Below are 20,420 nucleotides of genomic sequence, written 5' to 3' on the forward strand. Positions count from 1 at the left end.
TTTAAACTGATTTCACCTAAATCCGTTAACTCTGATACTACATCCATCCAGATTTGTCTTAAACCAGTTTTGGCCATTTTGAAAGTGGTTTATATGCACTGAACCACTGTTGTGTTACAGATTTGAATTGGTTTCTGATCACTTATACCAGCTTATACGTAATTTCTATCCCTAGTCCATTAGTATCAGGATACTGATGGAAGGCATCTATATCACTGTCCCATTTTGATAACAGCTCTGCCATTACCAAAAATGAAGGGGTGATGCCAGAAAATGAACTCTGAATTCACCCAGATTCATAATAGTTCTGACTGAAAAGGCATTGAATGGAAAAGAACAAAAATAGTCTCTTGCAGCACTTGAGTGCACAAAAGCAATTGGCTTTGCCTGAAGCTGTGACTTTGAAATTCAAATGCTGTCCAAGTTACCCAGTTACACAGAATATAAGAAGTCCCTCTGATGTGTGTGCTATGATGTGCAATGTCACTTAAATTTGTGATTTTCATAAGCCTTTCAGCAAATTCTTGTATGAACCTGACCCCTGCCATCGTATTATTTGTTAGATGCTCTTCCCTAGAAAAGGGAAGCCACAACTGTGCAGATTTGTATTGGGCATGATCTCAGAACAGCTCAGAGACATCCTACTCACATCATCAGTAATATGCACATCAGGCATCAACAGCTCATTGCATGCTGTTGCAGCACAGTACTTTACTGCTTCCACTTCAGAGCAAGGCACAGGGTAATACACAGAATTAGGTGCTGAACATGCAAACAACAGTATTCTCAATTTATTGCAGAAATGAGGCAAGCACCTTTTTGGAATGACTTATCCCCAATTCATTCACTTGCCTGCTCTGTCTCAAAGACATTTTGGTCTTTGAGACAGAGCAGGCATGTGATTTAGAGTTTTGTTTAAATGTGTCATGCCTCAGAACATAAGTGCTTAGCAGGGTCCTCTGAAGATTATATAAGCTTAACTTTCAACCTGATGCCAGGATGGTGGCTCTGCAAAGGTAAAGCATCTTTTTTAGTCAAAGCTTGCTTTGAGCATACAGTACACATACAGCCAGTTTATGCAATACTTGGGTTGCGCATTTTAAATAATAAACATTACATGCAATAATTACCTCTAAATAATATATATGCAAGTGCTATCACTGCCTCCTTATAGTGCTATCATTGCCTCCTTAGGCTTTCCTCCTGGACTTTGTGTTCCTGCCTACCTTGGCCCAAGACTGATTTCCCAGGCCCCGAGTACAACCTGTTAAAGCGTAATAGACATTCAAGTTTTAGTAACAGATGTATTAACAGCACAGTTGAAATTCCATCCAATTCTAGCCTGAACAGGTTTGTAACTGGAGAGGCATTCTCTCTGAACTGAGGAAATCCAGGCACATGCCTGCAGTGGCTCAGGCTACAAGCCAGGGGGTGCTAGACCAGCCCTCCCTTCCCTTGGACAATGCTGAGCTGAGCAGGGTGTGCCCAGGCCCCAGCAGGACTTCTGATTAGAGTGGTCTGCCTGCACCATCCATCCCAGGTTTTTTCCTGCTGGCTGCTTAAGGGGTCAGAGTGTTGACAGCCCCCAGTCCCCTGCTAGCACTCTGAAGCAAGGGGTGGGGGGGAGGGAGGGAGGGGAGGGGAGGGAGGTGCAGCACATGCATCTGTTGACGATGCAGAACTTTTCAATTTTCCTCTCCCTACTTCTTTATACTGTCTGCAGCAAACTGATAGGCGAGGAAGCCACAGGGAGCTGATAACAGTGTTTATCACCCCATCAGCAAAACAATAGCCTCTCTCCATTAGTTCAAACTCTTCGTAAATAGCTTACCAGCTGACCTGTTGATTGGCTCAAAAAAGCCCTAAGCGGTCACTGTTCTGTCTGCCTGTCCCAGTGAAATTGAAGAGATGCACACACAGACATCTCTCAGCATTAGCTAGCTTACCACATGCATAGGGTCCATGGGGCTGGGATCTGCGCTGTGGGAGATGGGAGGGAAGGAGGGCAGGATTCCTGCTTGAGCAGCCAGCAACGAGGTGGGGTACGGCAGAGGGAAGCCAGGCAGACCCTGCTGTACCTGCAATCTCTGCCAGAGCTCCAGCCAGGGAGCAGAGGGGATGGGCCAGCTCTGCTGTGGAGCAGAGAGCCCCACCCAGCCCAGAGAGCATTCTGGGATGCTGGGGGAGTTTGTTTTATCTTAAACCAGCAAGGGGTCTGGGACAGATGTTGCATAAACCAGTTTGAGTCAAATCAGTTAAGTCTGATACTACATTCAACCAGGTTTATCTCAAACTGGTTCCAGCCATTTTCAAACTGGTTTATGCGCACTAAACACTGTTTTGTTACAGATTTAAACCCGTTTCTGATCACTTAAACTGGTTTATGTGTAATGTCTTTCCCTAGTCCCAGTGATAGTCACTGAATGAGGATGCTATGGTAGAATAGGGCTGTCCCCACAGTTCTGTGCCAGTTATCCCCACCCACCCACTCACCCCTTGTCAGGAGAGGGAATGTTGCAAAGACAGTGACACTTGTATCATCTCTGGCTGATAATATGGACTCTCAGGGTTGGTGCCAGCCAGAATAATTCACAGGTGCCCTCAGGCTGATCTAATTTATACTGATGGACTTGCCTGCAACAGACTGACCTCAGGATGAACCTTATAACACTTTCATCCTTTTGAACTGGCTGGCATGCTCCTCAGCCATGTCTGCAACACACATTCATACATGCATGTCTACATGCAGCTGCACATGTAATATATAAAACAACATAATAAATGCACATAATTCTTTCTAAACCAAGGAGATGAAAGTCTTCCAATATCTCCCTTCAGATTCCTCAGTAGGTCTCTGGGATAAAATAAACTGCCTTGAGGAAAACCTTTCCTGTTTTTACATCTGACATTAAGAGTTTAGTTCAAGCTGTGTGGATGCTCATTCAGAGCTAAAAGTCACTACAGCTCAGAGTTAGGTGTCCCACTACTTCATGTTGCAGTGTAACATTGGGGGGTCTCCAGCCATTTGAGACAGAGAAAACCTTGCTTGCTTTAGAAAATAAAGCTTCTGTCAGTGCACTGTGCATCCTTAATTTAGTAGCAGTTTGTGCAATCATATAAATTAAGATAAAATTTTATAATACAACCTAAGGGAATGTACCACTCCAGTCAAATACCAGTATGAGCAAATTATATTTATTGACATATACAGAGAACTAAAATGATTTAGAATGCAGTGGCACATAACACAGAAAGTAAGCTAAGGGCATGACGAGGAGGCAGGCAGTCGATTTGTAGGCAGATCATGGGACCAGCCACCATTTTGTGGGCTTATCATGTGGTGCGCCCCCCCCATGCCTCTGATTGGCCAGGGGGCCCCAGTGGCCCCATCCCTTGCTGCTGATTGGTCAAAAGGGCTGTCCACCATGCAGCCCAACCCTGCACCACTGATTAGCCAAGGGGGCTGCCCAGCATGCAGCCCCGCCACTCATCACTGATTGGTGGAGAAGGATGGGGCTGCACAACAGGCAGCCCTCTCAGCCAAACAGCAGCAAGCGGCAGGGGATGCAGCCATCATCTTAGCTGCTCTTCATCACTTCAGTGCCCCCCCACCCTCCTCACCTCAGGCTGTGTGGTCAGGCTACAGAAGCCATAAGGACCGCTGGCTCCCACTAGGGAGACAGCATTGTATTTTAAATTTTTTTTGGGGGGGGGGGGTGGCAGATTTCATGGACACTGCCCAATATCTCAGACTGCCTGATTTCGTGCTTTCCATTAAATCATGAACTGAGTAGGTCTCTACTTATTGCTACAATATTGAAATTTGTACATGTGATCGACACAAAGGTCCATCATCCCTTTCAAATTATGTTTATGATTATTAAGCCCATTAAATCCACATTGACTGATTGTCTCTAATCCGACTGACTGTGTAGTTTGCCTGGAATAGAACCTTGAAAATAGGCTGCTTGCAACTACATCCATCATCAAGGGAGCATGCTGCTTACTTGCCTTCACATTTATCCATCCTTGCCAACATTTTAAAAGTAGCTGAAAGAACTTCATGTTTGCTACCGTACTTAATTGTTCCCAAAGCAAGAGAGGTTTTAAGTTTATTTTAGTTCATTCTTTCATTGCTGAACTCTTGGGTCCTTTCTGGTCTTCTTGACTCTCACCTTTGTTTTGCTTGTTTTCTCTGGCCATTTCTTTGGAGACTATGTCGGTAGCTTCTCTTATTCCTTTTTCTAATTTTGTATTGGTCTCCCAAAGGATTGTGTCCCTGATTTCTTCCATTCTCTCTGCACCCCATATCAGAAAGCCCGATCCAGGCCTATCCTATCTAAAACCCAACACGTTGTATATCTGAAACCCAAATGGTGTTCTCACTTCCATGTTCAGCCCCACAGAAGCTCCCTCAAAGGGTAAATTCTCTCCCATGTAGCAGCACCAAAGCCAGAGAATCCCTCACCATCTTCTGCCTCAGTTTCTCAGAAAATTCCCTTTGAAAAGGCACTGTGATGACTTGCTAACTGGGGAGCAAAAGCACTCGTAAGAGGGCAGAAAGGTCAGGCCTGCTGCTGGCTCTGCTTCTCCATCTCAAACAGCATACCAAGGAGAGTGTGATCTAGCCTGCAGCAGTCAAATGCCTATCATTCCTAGCCACACACAAAAAATGGCCCTTTTGTGGGGAAAAGATTCTTTGACCATGAAGCCTGACACACTGGTACATCTTACCGGAAACTGTTGTTTTTTGGAGTGGAATAACTGCTGTTCTTGCACCTTGAGCCAACATTACAAAAGAGGCTCTGAACAAAAGGATAAAGGCCACGATTTGGCAAATCTCGGGCTTCTAGATAACCTAAAAATCAAGTAGCAGACAACATTAGAGCAGCAACAAAGAAAAGTTATAAAGCTTCAACAACAATACTGTTCCCTTTATTGTACTGCAACTATCCCAGTTTTATGTAATCTACACAGAAATGATTCATCCAGCACTGAAGTGGAGGCATTTCTGGACTACAGCATGGCAAGACAGTGATCTTGTGCTGCAGTACTCTCCAAACTTTTGAGAGCTCAGTTTCCCTTCCAGAAAATGAAGTGAGTCATGCCACTGGGCTTGTAACTGGCTTAAGCCAACCTGGCTGATCATACAGAGGAGACTGTGCAAATCTTCATCAAAATCTTCATAAGAGTCTTCATAAAAAGATGGTTCCCCTGTTTCCTTCCATGTTTTCAAGAATGGTGAAATAGTTAACAGTGCAGACACACCTGGATTAGCACTCAGTGAAATCAATGGGGCAATTTGCATCTCACAGGGCACATCTACACATGATGCTACATCACTGTAGCAACGTGATTCCGTGACATAGCGTTGGTGGGAACAAACCATGATGCTGCAGCTACATCACCGTAGCAATGCACTCCTTCATTATAGCACATTGCTATGGCAACATAGCATCTAAAAATAATTGTGCGGTGCCAGCGCATCACAGTACGGGCTGTTACTGTGACATCATTTAGTACTTCCAAAAGGACGTACTAAATGATGTTGCACTAAGAACAGCACCATAGGGGCACGTGTAGATGCGCTCAAAGTGATTGTTACCACTTTTCTGTTAGCTGAAGCAGACATGCCTACATTAGTTATATTTACATCACATTTTGAAGTTCCTCTTTACAACTATCAGAGAGACAGACTCCCCTTTTTTGGTGAAACTGAAGTTCTCCCTTTCTCCAGCAAACCCTAGCTTACATGGTTTTCTGTAAGTGGCATAGTCTAGATCAGTAGTGTGGGTTTGATCAGTTTTAAATTGATATTTAAATTGATATTGATGGTATTAGAGTTGATAATGTACATTTACAAAATAGCACTAATTTTCAAGCATCTCCATTTCAAAGGGTCCTAAAGCACGTGGTAGAGCATGTGTGCACATGTGATACCTTGGGTATCTGTGCTGTGCGAAATAACTCTAGTGATTTCACTGGACAGTGGATCAAGCCATAACATCATTTTTTAAACAGTGACTCCTTTGTACACAAGTACATGTGCATGCACAAACTACACAAGAATATTCTAGCAATGTTCCAGCTTGTGTATGACATTCTAACTGCTTTAATGCTTCTTTTAGTTCAAGTGGAGCAGCAATACTCTACTTCTGATCCTCTTTTTAATAAAATTGTTATTTTACTTTCAGTGATTGAATGAATATATCTATATCTATATCCATATCTATTGTATTCTCACAGATTCAGAGTGTAGGTTCAATCAGTTTTAAATTTGATGGGATTAGAGTTAATAAAGTAGATAGAGTATATGTGTGTATACACACACTCCCACATGATATACATATGTATGTATATATGTATGCATAGATACACATATACACATGATATATATGTGTGTGTGTACACACACACTGGTCACGTCTACATGTGCATCTGCTGCAGCACCAGTTTACTTGTGAGTAAATTGCTATGGAAGAATTTAAGGGCAGGAAATGAAGAAAATTATCTGATCCAACTGAAATTGCAGGATGACTTTAGGTAAACCAAGAATAGTTACCCGTATTGAGTTAGTTTTGAATGGAGATGCTGTGTTAACATTCACCTGGAACATCTGGACTAAGTACAGACAGTCAAGAAGCCTGAGGCAGAATCGATTCAATCTAGGCAGCTTCCTCTAAACTGAGTAAATAGAGGTAAATTACCACTTAAAAACCAAATGTCACCAGTATTACTTTCGTACAATCAGAACGAATCCAATGATGTTGGACAGCTGTAAATGAAAGCTGTCTATACGGCATTAAGACTCCACTGGTATGATAAATTCCTTAATACAGCTTCATAAATTATCAAAGATTAGGTTGAAGCAATAACCAACTGAAGTGACATTCAGTTTTCAATTAGGAAAGGCAGGAAGGAAGCAGACGTTTCCACCAGAAGGAAACAGAAGTTCCATAAACCAGGATGACCTAAATCAGTTAAGTCGGATACTATATCCAACTAGGTTTATCTTAAACTGGTTTGGGCCATTTTGAAAGCAGTTCATGTGCACTGAGCTGCTGTTCTGTTACAGGTTTAAACCAGTTTCCAATCACTTAAACCAGTTTATGTGTAACTTCTCTCCCTAGCATTACAGTTAAAAGCTGAAAACTGGTAGAAGCTGTCTATTCAAGTATCTTATAACACTTTAAAATAGTATTTGAGCTATCACCAGTTTTGAGGCACTCATCATTAGAAATCAAACTACTAGTTAAGCAATGCCCCCAACTTACCTCACCAGAAACTGTGGACACCCAAGGCCTAAAAATCATGACACTTTGTTCTGACTGTGTATGACCACCACCATTTTGAAAATGTCCCCATCTTGAACAAGTTAAACTATTTTCCAAATTTAACTCAGATTTCATAGACATTAGGGCTGGAAGGTGTGCGGGCCGGGCCCCGATCCCGCCCTCGTCGCCATGTGCGGCGGTGATTCCGATCCCATTCTGGCCGCCATGGGTGAGCCGGGGGCGAACCGGGGTCGTACTGGACCCGTCTTCATTGCACACGGGCTGTGGCCAGCAGCCCGGGCACACGGGGCTGGAGAGAACCGCGGGGCGGTTTAGCGCATGCGAGTTAGAATTAGTTACGGAGGTGTAATGGTTGATTGAAAAGATTGTTTACTTACACCCAAAGATGGTATTGGTGTAGGCTGGACAGGTTTCCAGGCACAGCTCCCTCTTGAATCCCCATTGGAGGATTATGACAAACTCAGTTGCTCCCGCGGAGTTTGCTAGGCTCCGTGGGTTTTGTTATTCGGTTCCCAGGCCCCCGGAGCTGTTAAGACTCCGTGGGTTCGAAAATTGGGCTCGGTCCGGTTTCTATTCCCCGGAGTTGCTGAAGCTCCACAGGTCCGGTTCGGTTGGGTTCGAAAAGTTTCCCCGGAGTTACTTAGGCTCCGCGGGTCCGAAGTTACAGGAAAGGGATAAGTCTAGGATTGCGCTCGGCGACGGGGAGAGGCGAGAAGCAAAAGCTCCATAGGCTCGGTTCTATTGCCTCTATTGCCTGCTTAGGGGAGGCGTGTTGGGTCCGCGAGGGTCCTCAGCGCTTGGAGATCTTCACACAGAATCTCTCTCGTCCTCCCTCCTCCGGTGTTCGTGGAGTCCTCCAACTTGGGCGGAAACCACACAAGCCTTTTGTATGGCTAGCAAGCCAATCGCTAGCTGCCACGTGTGCCTACATTAGGAATGGGCCAATAACGTGGCGCGAATCCTAATACAAATGGTGGGAACTTCTTTACAGCGTGTATCACTACGATGCAAAAAAGAGATGCACACTGCAAAGAAGCTGTAATCTGGCGGGAAATCCCCCGTTGCACCAGAGTTCTCTCTTGCAGCAGAGAACTCTACCGTGCAAAGAAAGCGACAAATTGGTGGGAAATAATTTAGCGGTGCCGAAGCACACACACAAACAAAAAATCACAACTTTGGGTTGTGACAGAAGGGACCTCAGAAGATCACCGAGTCCAGCCCCCTGCCTGAAGGGCAGGAAGTCAACTGGGGTCATAGGATCCCAGCAAGATAAGCATCCAATTTACTCTTGAAGGTGTTCAATGTAGGTGCTTGAACCACCTCCGATGGCAGGCTGTTCCAGACCTTGGGGGCTCGGACAGTAAAGAAACTCTTCCATATGTCCAGCCTGAAATGGTCTTGCAGTAGTTTATAACCGTTCGACCTCGTCATCCCTTGGGGCGCTCTGGTGAACAAACATTCCCCCAGATCCTGGTGGTCACTCCTGATAAACTTATAGGTGGCCATCAGATCACCCCTGAGCCTGAGCTTTTCCAGGCTAAAGAGCCCCATGGCTCTCAGCCTGTCGTCATAAGGTCTGTTTTCCTGACCTCTGATCATGCGCATGGCTCTTCTCTGGACTCTCTCAAGCTTCTCCACATCCTTTTTGAATTGTGGAGCCCAAAACTGGATGCAGTACTCCAGCTGAGGCCTCACCAAGGCCAAGTATAAGGGGAGAATGATGTCCCGGGATTTGCTTGAGAAGCATGTCTGGATGCAAGCCAGCGTTTTGGTCGCTTTACTAGCTGCAGCATCGCATTGCAGGCTCATGTTCATCTTGTGGTCAATGATGACCCCCAAGTCTCTTTCTTCTGTAGTACTAGCCAGTGTAGCACTGCTGAGCCTATAGGGATGCTGCAGGTTTTTCCTCCCAAGGTGGAGAACCTTGCATTTTTTAGTGTTAAACACCATCAGGTTCTCATCTGCCCATTTGCTGAGCCTGTCCAGGTCAGCCTGGATTGCCCTCCTCATTATCTTCATAGATATATTCGTTCACCTTGATCCTGAATTGCAGAACAGGGACCATCCACCATAGACAAAGAATCATATTGTGCTCTCAGCTACAAGTAAAATTTCAGTTACACTGTTGAATTTAGTGAGGAGTTGCTTTCAGTTTCCAGCAATGTAACAGGGCAGAATTTGGCTAAGAAAGACATCTTTGCCAAAGAAGTTATGGTGTTGTCTTTTATTTATGCAAATATATCTTGTTAAGCAATGAATTTCTCTCTTTTCAGAAGTAAAGCAAAGGAGGTTAATAAAAATGCTGGTTCTTTGTGGGAATGACAACTTCACATGGCAATACGCAAAAATGTTCTAGCAATGTTCCAGGTCATGTATGTCCTGCCTACTAAAATGCCCCTTGTAGCTCAACTGGAGCAGCTATGTTTCACTCCCTATCTTCTTTTTAACAAAAATTTCTATTCCATTTACTGATAGAAGAAATTAATGAATGAATATATATATCATATATTGCTACAGACTCAAACCGTGGGTTTAATCTGTTTCAAATTTGATCGTATTAGAGTTAATAAAGTACCTCTACAAAAGGTATATTAATTTGCAAGCATCTCCATATCAAAGGAGCACATGAATATGGGCACATATTGTCTACACGAGACACTTAACTGCACAGTACCATAGTTTACTGCGCAGGAAGTGAGTGCATCTACATGTGTGCATGCTTCCTGTTCAGTAAAAACCCCTAACCGTGAGTAAATTCGATGTCTGCAACTGCAGGTATCAAATTTACTCATGATTAGTTACTGCACAGTAAACATGACCTGGGAGCAAATTTTCTCCCAGATCAGCCCTGTCACTAGGGGGCTGGTCTGAGGCTAGCCCTAGGGCTCTGGGCTGGGAGCCTCTCCTGCCCCAGGGCTGGGCTGCCTCTATGGCAGCCCCTACCTCAGGCCTTTAAAAGCCTGCAGGCATTCTGACCCCTGGGGCACACCAGCAGGGAGCCTGAGGGCATTCCAGGCCCCTGTGTTCCCCTAGGCAGGCCACAGGCCAGCTGCCCCAGCCTGCCTGCACCCCAGTGCCACTGTCTGGTACCACAGTGCTGTGTGGCTGCCAGGCCTGAGCCATCCAAGCCTGCAGGCTGCTCCAGACTGCTGCAGGCTCCAGCCAGGCCTGCCAGCACCCAGACCTAGCTACAGCCAGCTTATGACTGTCAGGGCCAGCCTCACCTGCCTGCAGCCCACCCCCAGCAGCCTTCCTTGAGCCTGCAGGTGCTGTGGGGCATTGCCTCTGCCTCACAGCTGCCAGTCACACACCAGGCCCTTGCACTGGACACTGCAGGCAGCTGCCCAGGCCCATCAGCACAGGGACAGCCAAATAAAGGCCGAGAGAGCCAGTTCAGCATTCCCAGTGGTGATGTCCTCACCAACACTCATGCCCACACCTGTGACTGCCACCTGGGGCCCCAGCTGGTCACAGGAGGAGACTGGTGTCCTCATGGCACTGTGGGTCAAGGCAGAGGTGTAGCAGCAGTTCAAGCAGGGCAAGCACTCAAACACCCACGTCTATGAGGGGCTGTCAGCTTGGATGCAGGAGTGTGGGCACGACCAGTCAGCACGGCATTGCCTCATAAAGGTCAGGACCTTGCAGGCACAGTGCATGGCCATCACCAACCACAATTGTCGGTCAGGGAATGTCTGTAAGTCCATACCCTCCATGCCGTGGTGGTTGGGTGGGTGGTGGAGGGGCTCTGTTTAAGGGAGGAGGGGACTCTGTTGGGGAGGGAGGAGAGAGAGGGCTCTGGTTGATGTGAGGGAAATAAAAACTTCTTGCTCAGTGAGTGTGTTGCTGGGGGTTGGCAGGGAGAGGGGGGCCTGTGGGCTGCAGTACAGGTGGGTTAGAATGAAGAGTGAAGGAGGAGGTGGTCAGCTATCACCTCCCACACCTGGTGCTCTGGCCCTTGCTAGAGGGTGCATGGTTTTCCTGGGGCCTCAATGGGGTGAAGCCACTCCTGCTGCAATCAATAGAGGTAGTGCTTCCACTGCCAGGCATCCTCCATGTGCCATGCCTCCTCCACCCAGGCCTTACAGAAGAGCTCCCCTGGGCTTTGCAGATGTTATGTAGCACAGTCTGTGATGATGACCCAGGGAAGTTTGTCCTAGGGAAGTTTGAAGTGGGTGGTGAGGTATGCCAGAAGCCCTTGAGGCAACTGAAGGCACACTCCACCAAGGTACAGGTCCAGCTCAAGCAGCAGTTAAAGTGGGCCTATTGGGGGTCCAGGTGGCTGGTGTAGGGCTGCATGAGCCAGAGCGGGTAGGTGGAGTCCCCAGTGAGGAGGGGTGGGATGGCCACAGCACCCAGCTTCAGATCTAGCACCTCTGGTGCAAAGCACCCACTCTCCACTAGGTCTGGCAAGCTAAAGTTCCTGAAGACATGGGTATTGTGGGTGCTGCCCATGCAGCCAGAGCTGACATGCATGAAGGCTCTGTGGTGATCCACAATGACCTGGAACATCAGGGAGTGAAAGCCCCTCTGGCTGTAACAGGGGCAGTCTTCATGGGGTGGGCACGTGATCGGGATGTGGGTCCCGTCCAGGGCCCTGGTGCACTGGGGGAATCCCAGGGCAATGAACCCTGCCAACACCACCAGGGGATCATGTATGTGGAGCACAGTGTTCCCCAACATGACCTGAAGGACCCTGCACACCTCCAGGATGGCCTCCCTGGTGATGGCTTTGCCGACGCCAAACAGATGGCTGATGTACTGCAGGCTGGCAGGCATAGCCAGCTTGAGCAACGTGAGGACCAGGTGGGAGAGGCAGCCACATGCCAGTGTGGAGTGGCAGCCACACGCCAGTGTGCTACCATACCAAGCATGCCTAGAGCTGGTCCAGGAGATCTCAGAAGGTGGCCCAGGTGATGCAGAAGGCCTCCAGCCACTGTTCATCATCCCAGGTGTGCTGGATTACATGCTGCCACCAGTCCTGGCTAGCCCAGCAGGCCCAGAAGCAGGGGGTTGGAGGCCCAAGAGTATGATGGTAGCCCCAGTGGTGGCATCCTGGACAGCCTGTCGTTGGTATCCCTGCCAGGATCCAGACAGACAGACAGGACTGAGGCAGCAGGTGCATGGCAGCAGTCCTGGGACGGTGCACAGCGGCCTGGCAGACAGTCGCTGTGCACAGGGGAGCCAGGAAGAGCAAAATGACTGTGGACCTGGTGGCTGTCTGTATGGCAAACTAGTGCAGCAGCCAACAGAAGCCCAGGGTGATGGTGGTCACTGCCAGGGCCAGGAGCTGGAGCAGCCAATAGCGCGGGAGGCAGAAGTGGCAAGGAGAGGGCTGGCACATGCTGTCCCTACACTGGGCACACTGTCCTAACCAGGAAAATGGCTGGCCAGAGAGCAGCAAGCACGGCTTACTTTTAAAGAGGGCTGCTGACTACTGGCAGCTGCAGCCAGAGCCTGGAGTTCCCCCGAGTGGTGGCAAGGGCCACCTGCAGGGTCCCAGGAAGCGGGAGCAGATTGGCAATGAATCTGCTCCCGCTTTCCTGCACGTGTAGATGCTTGCCCAGTACCATTTACTGATGAGTAATTTACTCACAAGTAAACTGGTGCTGCAGCAGATGCACATGTAGACGTGACCAGTGTGTGTATACACACACACACATATATATAATGTGTATATGTGTATCTATGCATACATATATATCATGTGGGAGCGTGTGTATACACACATATACTCTATCTACTTTATTAACTCTAATCCCATCAGATTTAAAACTGATTGAACCTACACTCTGAATCTGTGAGAATACAATAGATATACATATAGATATATTCATTCATTCACTGTAAGTAAAATAATTTTATTTAAAACAGTATCAGAAGTAGAGCATAGGTGCTCCATCTGAACTACAAAAAGCATTAAAGTAGTTGGAACGTCATACACAAGCTGGAACATTGCTAGAATATTCTTGTGTAGTTTGTGCATGCACATGTGCTTGTGTACAAAGGAGTCATTGTTAAAAAAAATAATTTTATGGCTTGATCCAATGCCCAGTGAAATCACAAGGGTTATTTCTGCACAGCACAGTGCAGTACCACATAGCAATACCCAAGGTATCACATGTGCACACACGCTTTATCATGTGCTTTGAAATGGAGATACTTGAAAATTACTGTCATTTTGTAAAGGTACATTATTAACTCTAATGCCATCAATCTCAAACTGATCAAACCCACACAACTGATCTAAACTATGCCACTTACAGAAAACTACGTAACTTAGATCAGTTCTGCCTTTGGCTTCTTGAATGTCTGGACCTAGTCTATGAGTCTCTCAGACTTCTAAGAATGAAGCATTCCTAACAGTATCTGTCCTGTTTTAGAGAAACGGGATAATGAAGTTACTGTAAAAGTTATTATTTCAGTGCATAGAATATAGTCTACTGAATATGAATTAGAAAGAATGAATGTGTGTTCCACTGACACTATATATGTACCAAAATTCCGGATAGCTCACTGTTTGTAGCATTACTTCAAATGCAGGCTTACTCAGTACCACTAAGTCTAAAGGAGCAGTTTTCAAACTGTGGGCACGTCCCCTGGGGGACAAGAAGGAACACAGGAAGGCCGCAGCACATGGGGGCATGGGCGAGAAGTTTGCAAGGAGCCGGCACTGCTGCAACCTCATGGGGGGATGCAGGGGAGGGAGTCTCAGGCAGGCTCTGCCAGTGAGCTGCTGCGGCTCTGGGAACCTGATGCAGAGGTCGCATAGCCTAGATCCACAGCAGGCCCAAGGCAGGAGGTGCTGGAGCCAGGGCAGTTAGAGCCAGCCCCACCAAGCCAAGCCAAGCCAAGCTGCAGTGGCTGCCAGGGTGAGAGGCGCCCTGTGCCTGGCTGCTGCTCCTCTGGGGTGAGGGGGCCAGGGCGGGTGGGGTACAAAAAAAATTGTAACCCAAAGCAGGGCTCAGCTAAGAAAGTTTGAAAACTGCTGATCTAAAGGTTTCTACATTCCTAGTAGATCTGTGCTTAATCTATATATAATCATAAAGAAAGCAATCCAAGGCTTAAATTCTCATAGGCCTTTTATGAGGCAACAGGCTTCACATTTCTGCCTTAAATTCAAGCAGTTGTACCATGGTGTAATTGATTTCACTGTGGATTTTTTCCCCCTGGTCCTTGTTTTCATTAGCCTTGTGCTTCATTACATTCTGGGAAGTTGGCAATTGTGTAGCTTGAATACAAGTTCACATTTCCAATTAGATTATAAAATATAGGCCATGCTGAAATTCCCCCTAATTGCACAAACTGAATGAACAATGACATAGTAATATGATTCATGCTTCTTTATACAAGATAATGCTTGATAAGGATTTAGCAAAATTAACTATAGATTTAGATAAAAAATCCCAGGTTTTATAAATTTGCAGAAAATAAAGGAGCCACTGTTTTAAAAATTAATTTATGTCTTGATTTAATGCCCAGTGAAATCAATACGGATATGTCTGCACAGCACAGTACTACATAGAGATACCCAAGGTAGCTCTATACACACTAATCTGGTACTGGGAGCAGTGTAGCTTCAATAGTGTGGTGTTTCATCTGGGCTCCACAGCCCTTCCAAGAAGCAAAGTATATTGGCCAGGTGGACTGCTGTGGTAACACAGCTATCATGCTCCTAGTACCCAAGTTACCGTGTTAGGAACCACCCTGGGAACGTCCACATGGCACTGCATCGTGCCATGCAGACATAGCCTAGGAGTTTTTTCAGTTGACTGCAGTGGCTTTGACTTAGGCCATTATGTTTCACCTTTCTGATATTTTCTTATTGAGAAGCTGTCTTTACAATGTTGTGTGCAGCTGTGCAAAGAAATACAGATTAAACTCAAACATACAGTGTTCCTTGTGTTTGGGAGGTTCCTGGAAACGAACTGCAGCCAGAATTAAGAATAGTGTGCAAGGCCACAATACTTCAGAGAGAGACAGGATCTGAAAAGTGAACCAAAAGTACAATATCAACATTACAGAAAATGAGAATTAGAACTGTATCAGTCAAGTATCCATCAAGACCTGGGAAAACATTTAACATACTAATAGATTTCCCACTCAGGATCTATCTAAGGCAAAAGAAGCCACTAAAAGCAGACCAGATTATTTCACTAAGACCTATATTTTACTTAGACTTGGTATCTGTGTTTCTTAACAAAATCACTAAAAGAAAGTTTTCTGAGAATAATGGTTACTATCTTGCTAGTTACACTGCTTTCTTGTATCATCTTCTGTGATAATACAAAATAACTTTAATAGAACCAGATTGCAATTACAGGTACTCCAACTGAAGGCACAAAGCATTAATTTTTCTGCCTCACTTGCTCCAGCTGCAAAACAGAGGTGAGGCTAGTTCACCAACTTTGTAAAAAGCTTTTAGCGCCTCAGATTAAAAGTGTTAAATTAATGTAGACTCTTATTATGTCAATACCATTTTGTATTGTAGAAGAAACAGAAATGGTAGGGAATCACTGAAAATATTAAATCAAAGAAATAAGGAAGTTAGACAAGATGTCAGATTTGCCCCTGAGAGTCTTGGAGGATTATTGTTCCAGGCTGTGTCTACACAAGAACCTGATTGCACAGTTGTTACTGCACAGTAAGCGGAGTTACTGCACAGTAGTGTCACTGAATGGCTTTTAGGTGACGCTGACTGAACACACTGATGCTGTAGTGTTGCATCACGCTTCATGCTGTGCAATGCTACTGTACAGTAGTAATGATCTACTGCACAGTCAGCATCTCATGTTGACACCATTCCAGTACCACTCCAGTATCTAAATGCCAGATGCAGAAGTTGAGTCATCTGTTCATATTAGGGAAGCAGCTCATAAACTTAAAATTATTACAAAGAAAAACGTGATAGGATGGTCCTCCGTCCTTAAGAAGAAAAGCTGGATTTTGGCACTGACACTGTCTTCGAAAGCCTTTCCCAAATTGAAATAAGCTTCACCAAACCTGAAACAAGATTGATCCACAATAAGATGAAGAAATTAGGTGCTCCAGGACACCTCTGATATCCCCATCATAACTGAGAGTTGTTATGTCTCATGATATCATGTCTTGCATATAAGGCAAGATGATAAATACATTCTCTTTGACAAAACCCCAAATCAATAAGCAGTACAGCTGGTCAAGAAGTAGAAAGGAAAATACAACAATTTTCTGCAAAAAGTCCCCATGTTTTTAATTAATCATTTTAAATGAGCTTTTAACAAACATTTTTACAAAGTGAGTAACTTCTAAGCTAAGAGTTAAGACACCAGACCATAAGACATTTTAAAAATCCATTATTGGCAACTCAGTGCATGTACTAAGAGGCCTTCAGCATATCCCATTGAGGCACTACATCAGTAAATGTTTTCCAGTTTATATGTTCTGTCCAGCACACAAGCAAGTTAAAAGCGACTGTATGAGAATAAGATGCAGTATCAGGTCACTGAACTGTGAGAGAAAAAAGAAACACTGAACAGGTGAAATGATGAATTACTGTAAAAGTGCACAATGCAAATTTATAAACAAGTCTGGTGTGTGGCCCTGTGAAATACAACTGAATACATTTGACACTCCCTCTGGGTGTGTCAAAGGAAACTGAATGCATTTGGTATGGGAATGCCCCCATGATAATACCCAGGAAATATCAACTAGAATTAATCCAGTATTACATAAGACTTGTTTTTGTTTTTCAAAGCTGCTTAAAAGGTCAGAATGTTTCTCTACTATGTGAGAAAGGGATGTTGTCCTGAGCATCATGCACTGATGCAACTTCCTGACAGAAATCTGAAGGAAATGAAATTCATTCCGCTGAACACATATGTGGGTAAATCACATACAGGGAACCAGGCAGTCCTCTGTGCGATCCTTCCTCAGAAAGAGAAATAGGAACTACCTCAGTATTTGAGAGATTACAGAAATTACATTTTTCATGTGGTAAGGCCGCTGAAAGCACTCTATGGTCCAGCCATAAAATTAACAAAAGTTCACAGCGGCAGAGCGCTTTTAAAATAGCTGATTACGTGAAAAAAATAACCCTTGTTTAATCAGCAATTAGCTGAAGGTGCTCTAATGCAGAGTGCCTTAGGGAAGTTTTGCACAGGATCCCTGTGAGGGTTAATTTTGAGTTAACATGTCCCCCTTTATTCCTTTCTACAACTGGCAGAGATCCATCACCCAACACTGCAGGTCGCAAGGGTGCAACTAGAAGCCAAGGCTGCTCTTTGCTGAAGACAGCCCTCCAGGTTGCTGTTAGAGTTACAGCCCCACCTTCTACACTGTTCTCAGAGCTTTTTTTATGCCTGTGCTATTTGACTATGCATCCTCTAACACTTCACAGGAAAGAGAGAAAGAGGAGCTGGAGCAAGGTTAGAAGAGAGGACAAAGATTAAGTGACTGATTACATATGAAAAGAAGTGCACTGCTTGTAGTGAAAAGGACAAAAAAATCCAAGAGGTCTGAGATCTTTTTACATGGGCGTGACACCCCAACTGGAAGCAAAATCACAACATAAATCCAGGGAAAATGCAAGATCTCAACTTCACGCTGCAAAATATTGTGTATTGGAAAAACAGTACTGACATTTCTACCAAACTCAGTAGACTACCAAGGCACTTAGAAGGAACCAAGGATAGATGGAATATTAAGAGAGAAGGGGAGAGAGACCGAGATAGGCAGGCAGGCAAGCAGACAGGTTCCTTTGGGACTAAATTAGATGAGAAGATGAAGGTGGGCTTTTTCTGTGTATGTTTGCTGGGCTGGGGGAAGGGGGTTCTGTTCTGTTCTGTTTTGAGGAAAGACAAACTTCTGAAAAGCACTCAGTACATACCAGCACCAATAAAGGCTGGGAGCATTTGATCAAATGTAAAACTGGATTCTCTTCTTTCATGCTCTCATCTTTTGTGGCCATTCTGCAGAAACATCTGAGTAGTGAAGTCACTCACTTGACTCCACAAAGTATGCAAGAGGCATGCTGGCATATTTCTCAGCATGAATAAGGATAGCAAGGCCAGGTGCTAAATAAATGCCATACTGCATGATGCACTAGTGTTGCAGTAACCGGCTCTGGTCCTGACTCCATTGAGTACCACGTAGGGGAAATCCTTGCACCTGTGAGGCTCAGCATGTTGCCGCAGGCAACACTTGGCAGGATCAGAGCACTAGACATTGAAGTGCAGTCAACTGAAATGGGCTTCAGTAATTTTGTGCAAACACAGCTCATTCTGTAGAGAAGCTGGCTTCCAAATCTGCTAAATTAGTTACAATCCCATCAGGAAACAGATAGCATGGATGTAGCTAATCCATCAGGCAGTTTTAGGGGCCTCTATAACCAAACTGCTGTCCTTCTGTTAGATGTGAAGGTATTTTGTCATGCCAAAAGTGGTTCATTTAGTTGGGTTTGAAGTTCTTCAGGCATGTGGGTCTTGCAGGGGGGTGCTGTGATCCTGTAGGGGGGCGCTGTGGCCCTATGAGGGGAAGCTGTGGTCCTGTGGAAGGAAGCTGTGGTCCTGTAGGAGGGGCTGTGGCTCGGGGGGGGGGGGGTCTGTGGGCCCTGCGGACAGTCCATCTGCTGTGCGGAAGAGCTTCACCCTGTGGGGGGCAGGGGACCCACCCCTCCTGAGAAGGCCCCCACACACAGCCCCCCCCCACGACCACAGTCCCCCCACAATCCACCCACAAAACCTACATCCTCAAGTCACCCCCACAAGCCCCTCACCCACATACCCTGTCACGAACCCCAAGCCCCCATACAAGCTCCACACCCCCACAAACCCTACACCCACAAATTCCCCCAACCCCCTCCCTCCAAATTGCTTTACACCTGTAAATATATCAATAAAACATTGACCACCTGATTTCTCGATATATAGTGGTGCTTCATTTTAATAGCAGAAGAACACTATTTTGGGTATTTTAATGAGAGAATTTGAGTTTCTTGCTGGACACAGACCTACATGTAAAATTTAAATAACAAAATTATAATATCAGTGCCTTTTTGCACAAGAATATAAACTCATGACTGGAACCACCTAAAGCATAACAATACAGGTAATCTCATCTCTGACTCTAGTATTAAGTACAACCCATGACCAACTATTCTAATTTGGTTATGAACAAGCTCCCCTTCCGAGTGATTACATCCCCCTTGCTATGACATTCCTTGCCAATCTAGGTGTCTCTGCTAGTTGGAAAATGTTTGGAGTTCCACCCTGCTATCACAATAATCTACACTGCATCCTACAATTTAGGATCTAAGGTGCATAATTCAGGAAACCAAGTCCTACTGAAATTAAATCAAGTAGTGTGCCTCTGGTTTAGGGTGTTGGGCTAAAGCAATCAAACCATACTATAGGTAAGCAAATGATAAACTTCCAAAGCAATCAAGAATTTTATGCATGACAGTTTCACCCACAACAACCAGAGATGGATCCAAAAGGCTAACATTCACATCACAACCAAAGAACAATAACCCTCCACCCTACCAGCTTTGTCTGGACCCTGGTCATCAACCCATTAAGAGAAATATGCTTTGAAGAAGGTGTATAAGAGAAGAAGGAAGCTACCAGCAAGAAGCACTCATTCCAGAAGAGAAACAACACGCTGACCCGCCATAACACTGCCCAGCTGACCACCCTTGGCGATGGATCCATGCCTGGTGAGAAGCTGCAAAGACCAGAACCACTTCCTTGCCCATGGTGGTGAGCAAATCACTATTACGGCTAATAAGTATTGGACTTGATTATAGCTTGTTTTGTTTGTAGATTGCAATAAGCCTACCTGTCATTTTCCTGTAAGAACTCATTATTTAATTAGTAAAGCCTTTCTGTTAACTATTGATGGAATTATCATGTCAGTCTTTCTAAGCACTAAGCATCCCATTCTCTGTGCAACAAAATGTGCAACATTTCTTACCAGAGTATTTGCAATTTTTAAACAGGGAACACCAGGATCTCTGCTGGTGAGACAAGTGGTGTGACCTGTGCAGAGGATCCTGTCCAGAGCCAGCACTGGTGGCCCAGCTGGAGGGCAGATGAGGTGGGTGACATCTTGGCCATTTGGGGCCCTGAGGACAACATGTTGACAGTTCAA

At 45.3% G+C, this 20,420-nt stretch overlaps 1 protein-coding gene across 1 annotated transcript in view; it reads right to left on the reverse strand.

The window, feature by feature from the left end:
- ABCA13 (ATP binding cassette subfamily A member 13) overlaps positions 1 to 15,565 on the reverse strand; it is a 370,934-nt gene extending 355,369 nt beyond the window's left edge. The window contains 3 exon segments of the mRNA XM_059729347.1: positions 4,735 to 4,858; positions 15,185 to 15,278; positions 15,533 to 15,565. Coding sequence (XP_059585330.1) covers positions 4,735 to 4,858; positions 15,185 to 15,278; positions 15,533 to 15,565 — 251 coding nt within the window.
- Between the last annotated feature and the right edge of the window lie 4,855 nt (positions 15,566 to 20,420).

This window comes from Alligator mississippiensis, chromosome 5 (assembly GCF_030867095.1).
Source record: "Alligator mississippiensis isolate rAllMis1 chromosome 5, rAllMis1, whole genome shotgun sequence".
Classification (NCBI taxonomy): Eukaryota; Metazoa; Chordata; order Crocodylia; family Alligatoridae; genus Alligator; species Alligator mississippiensis.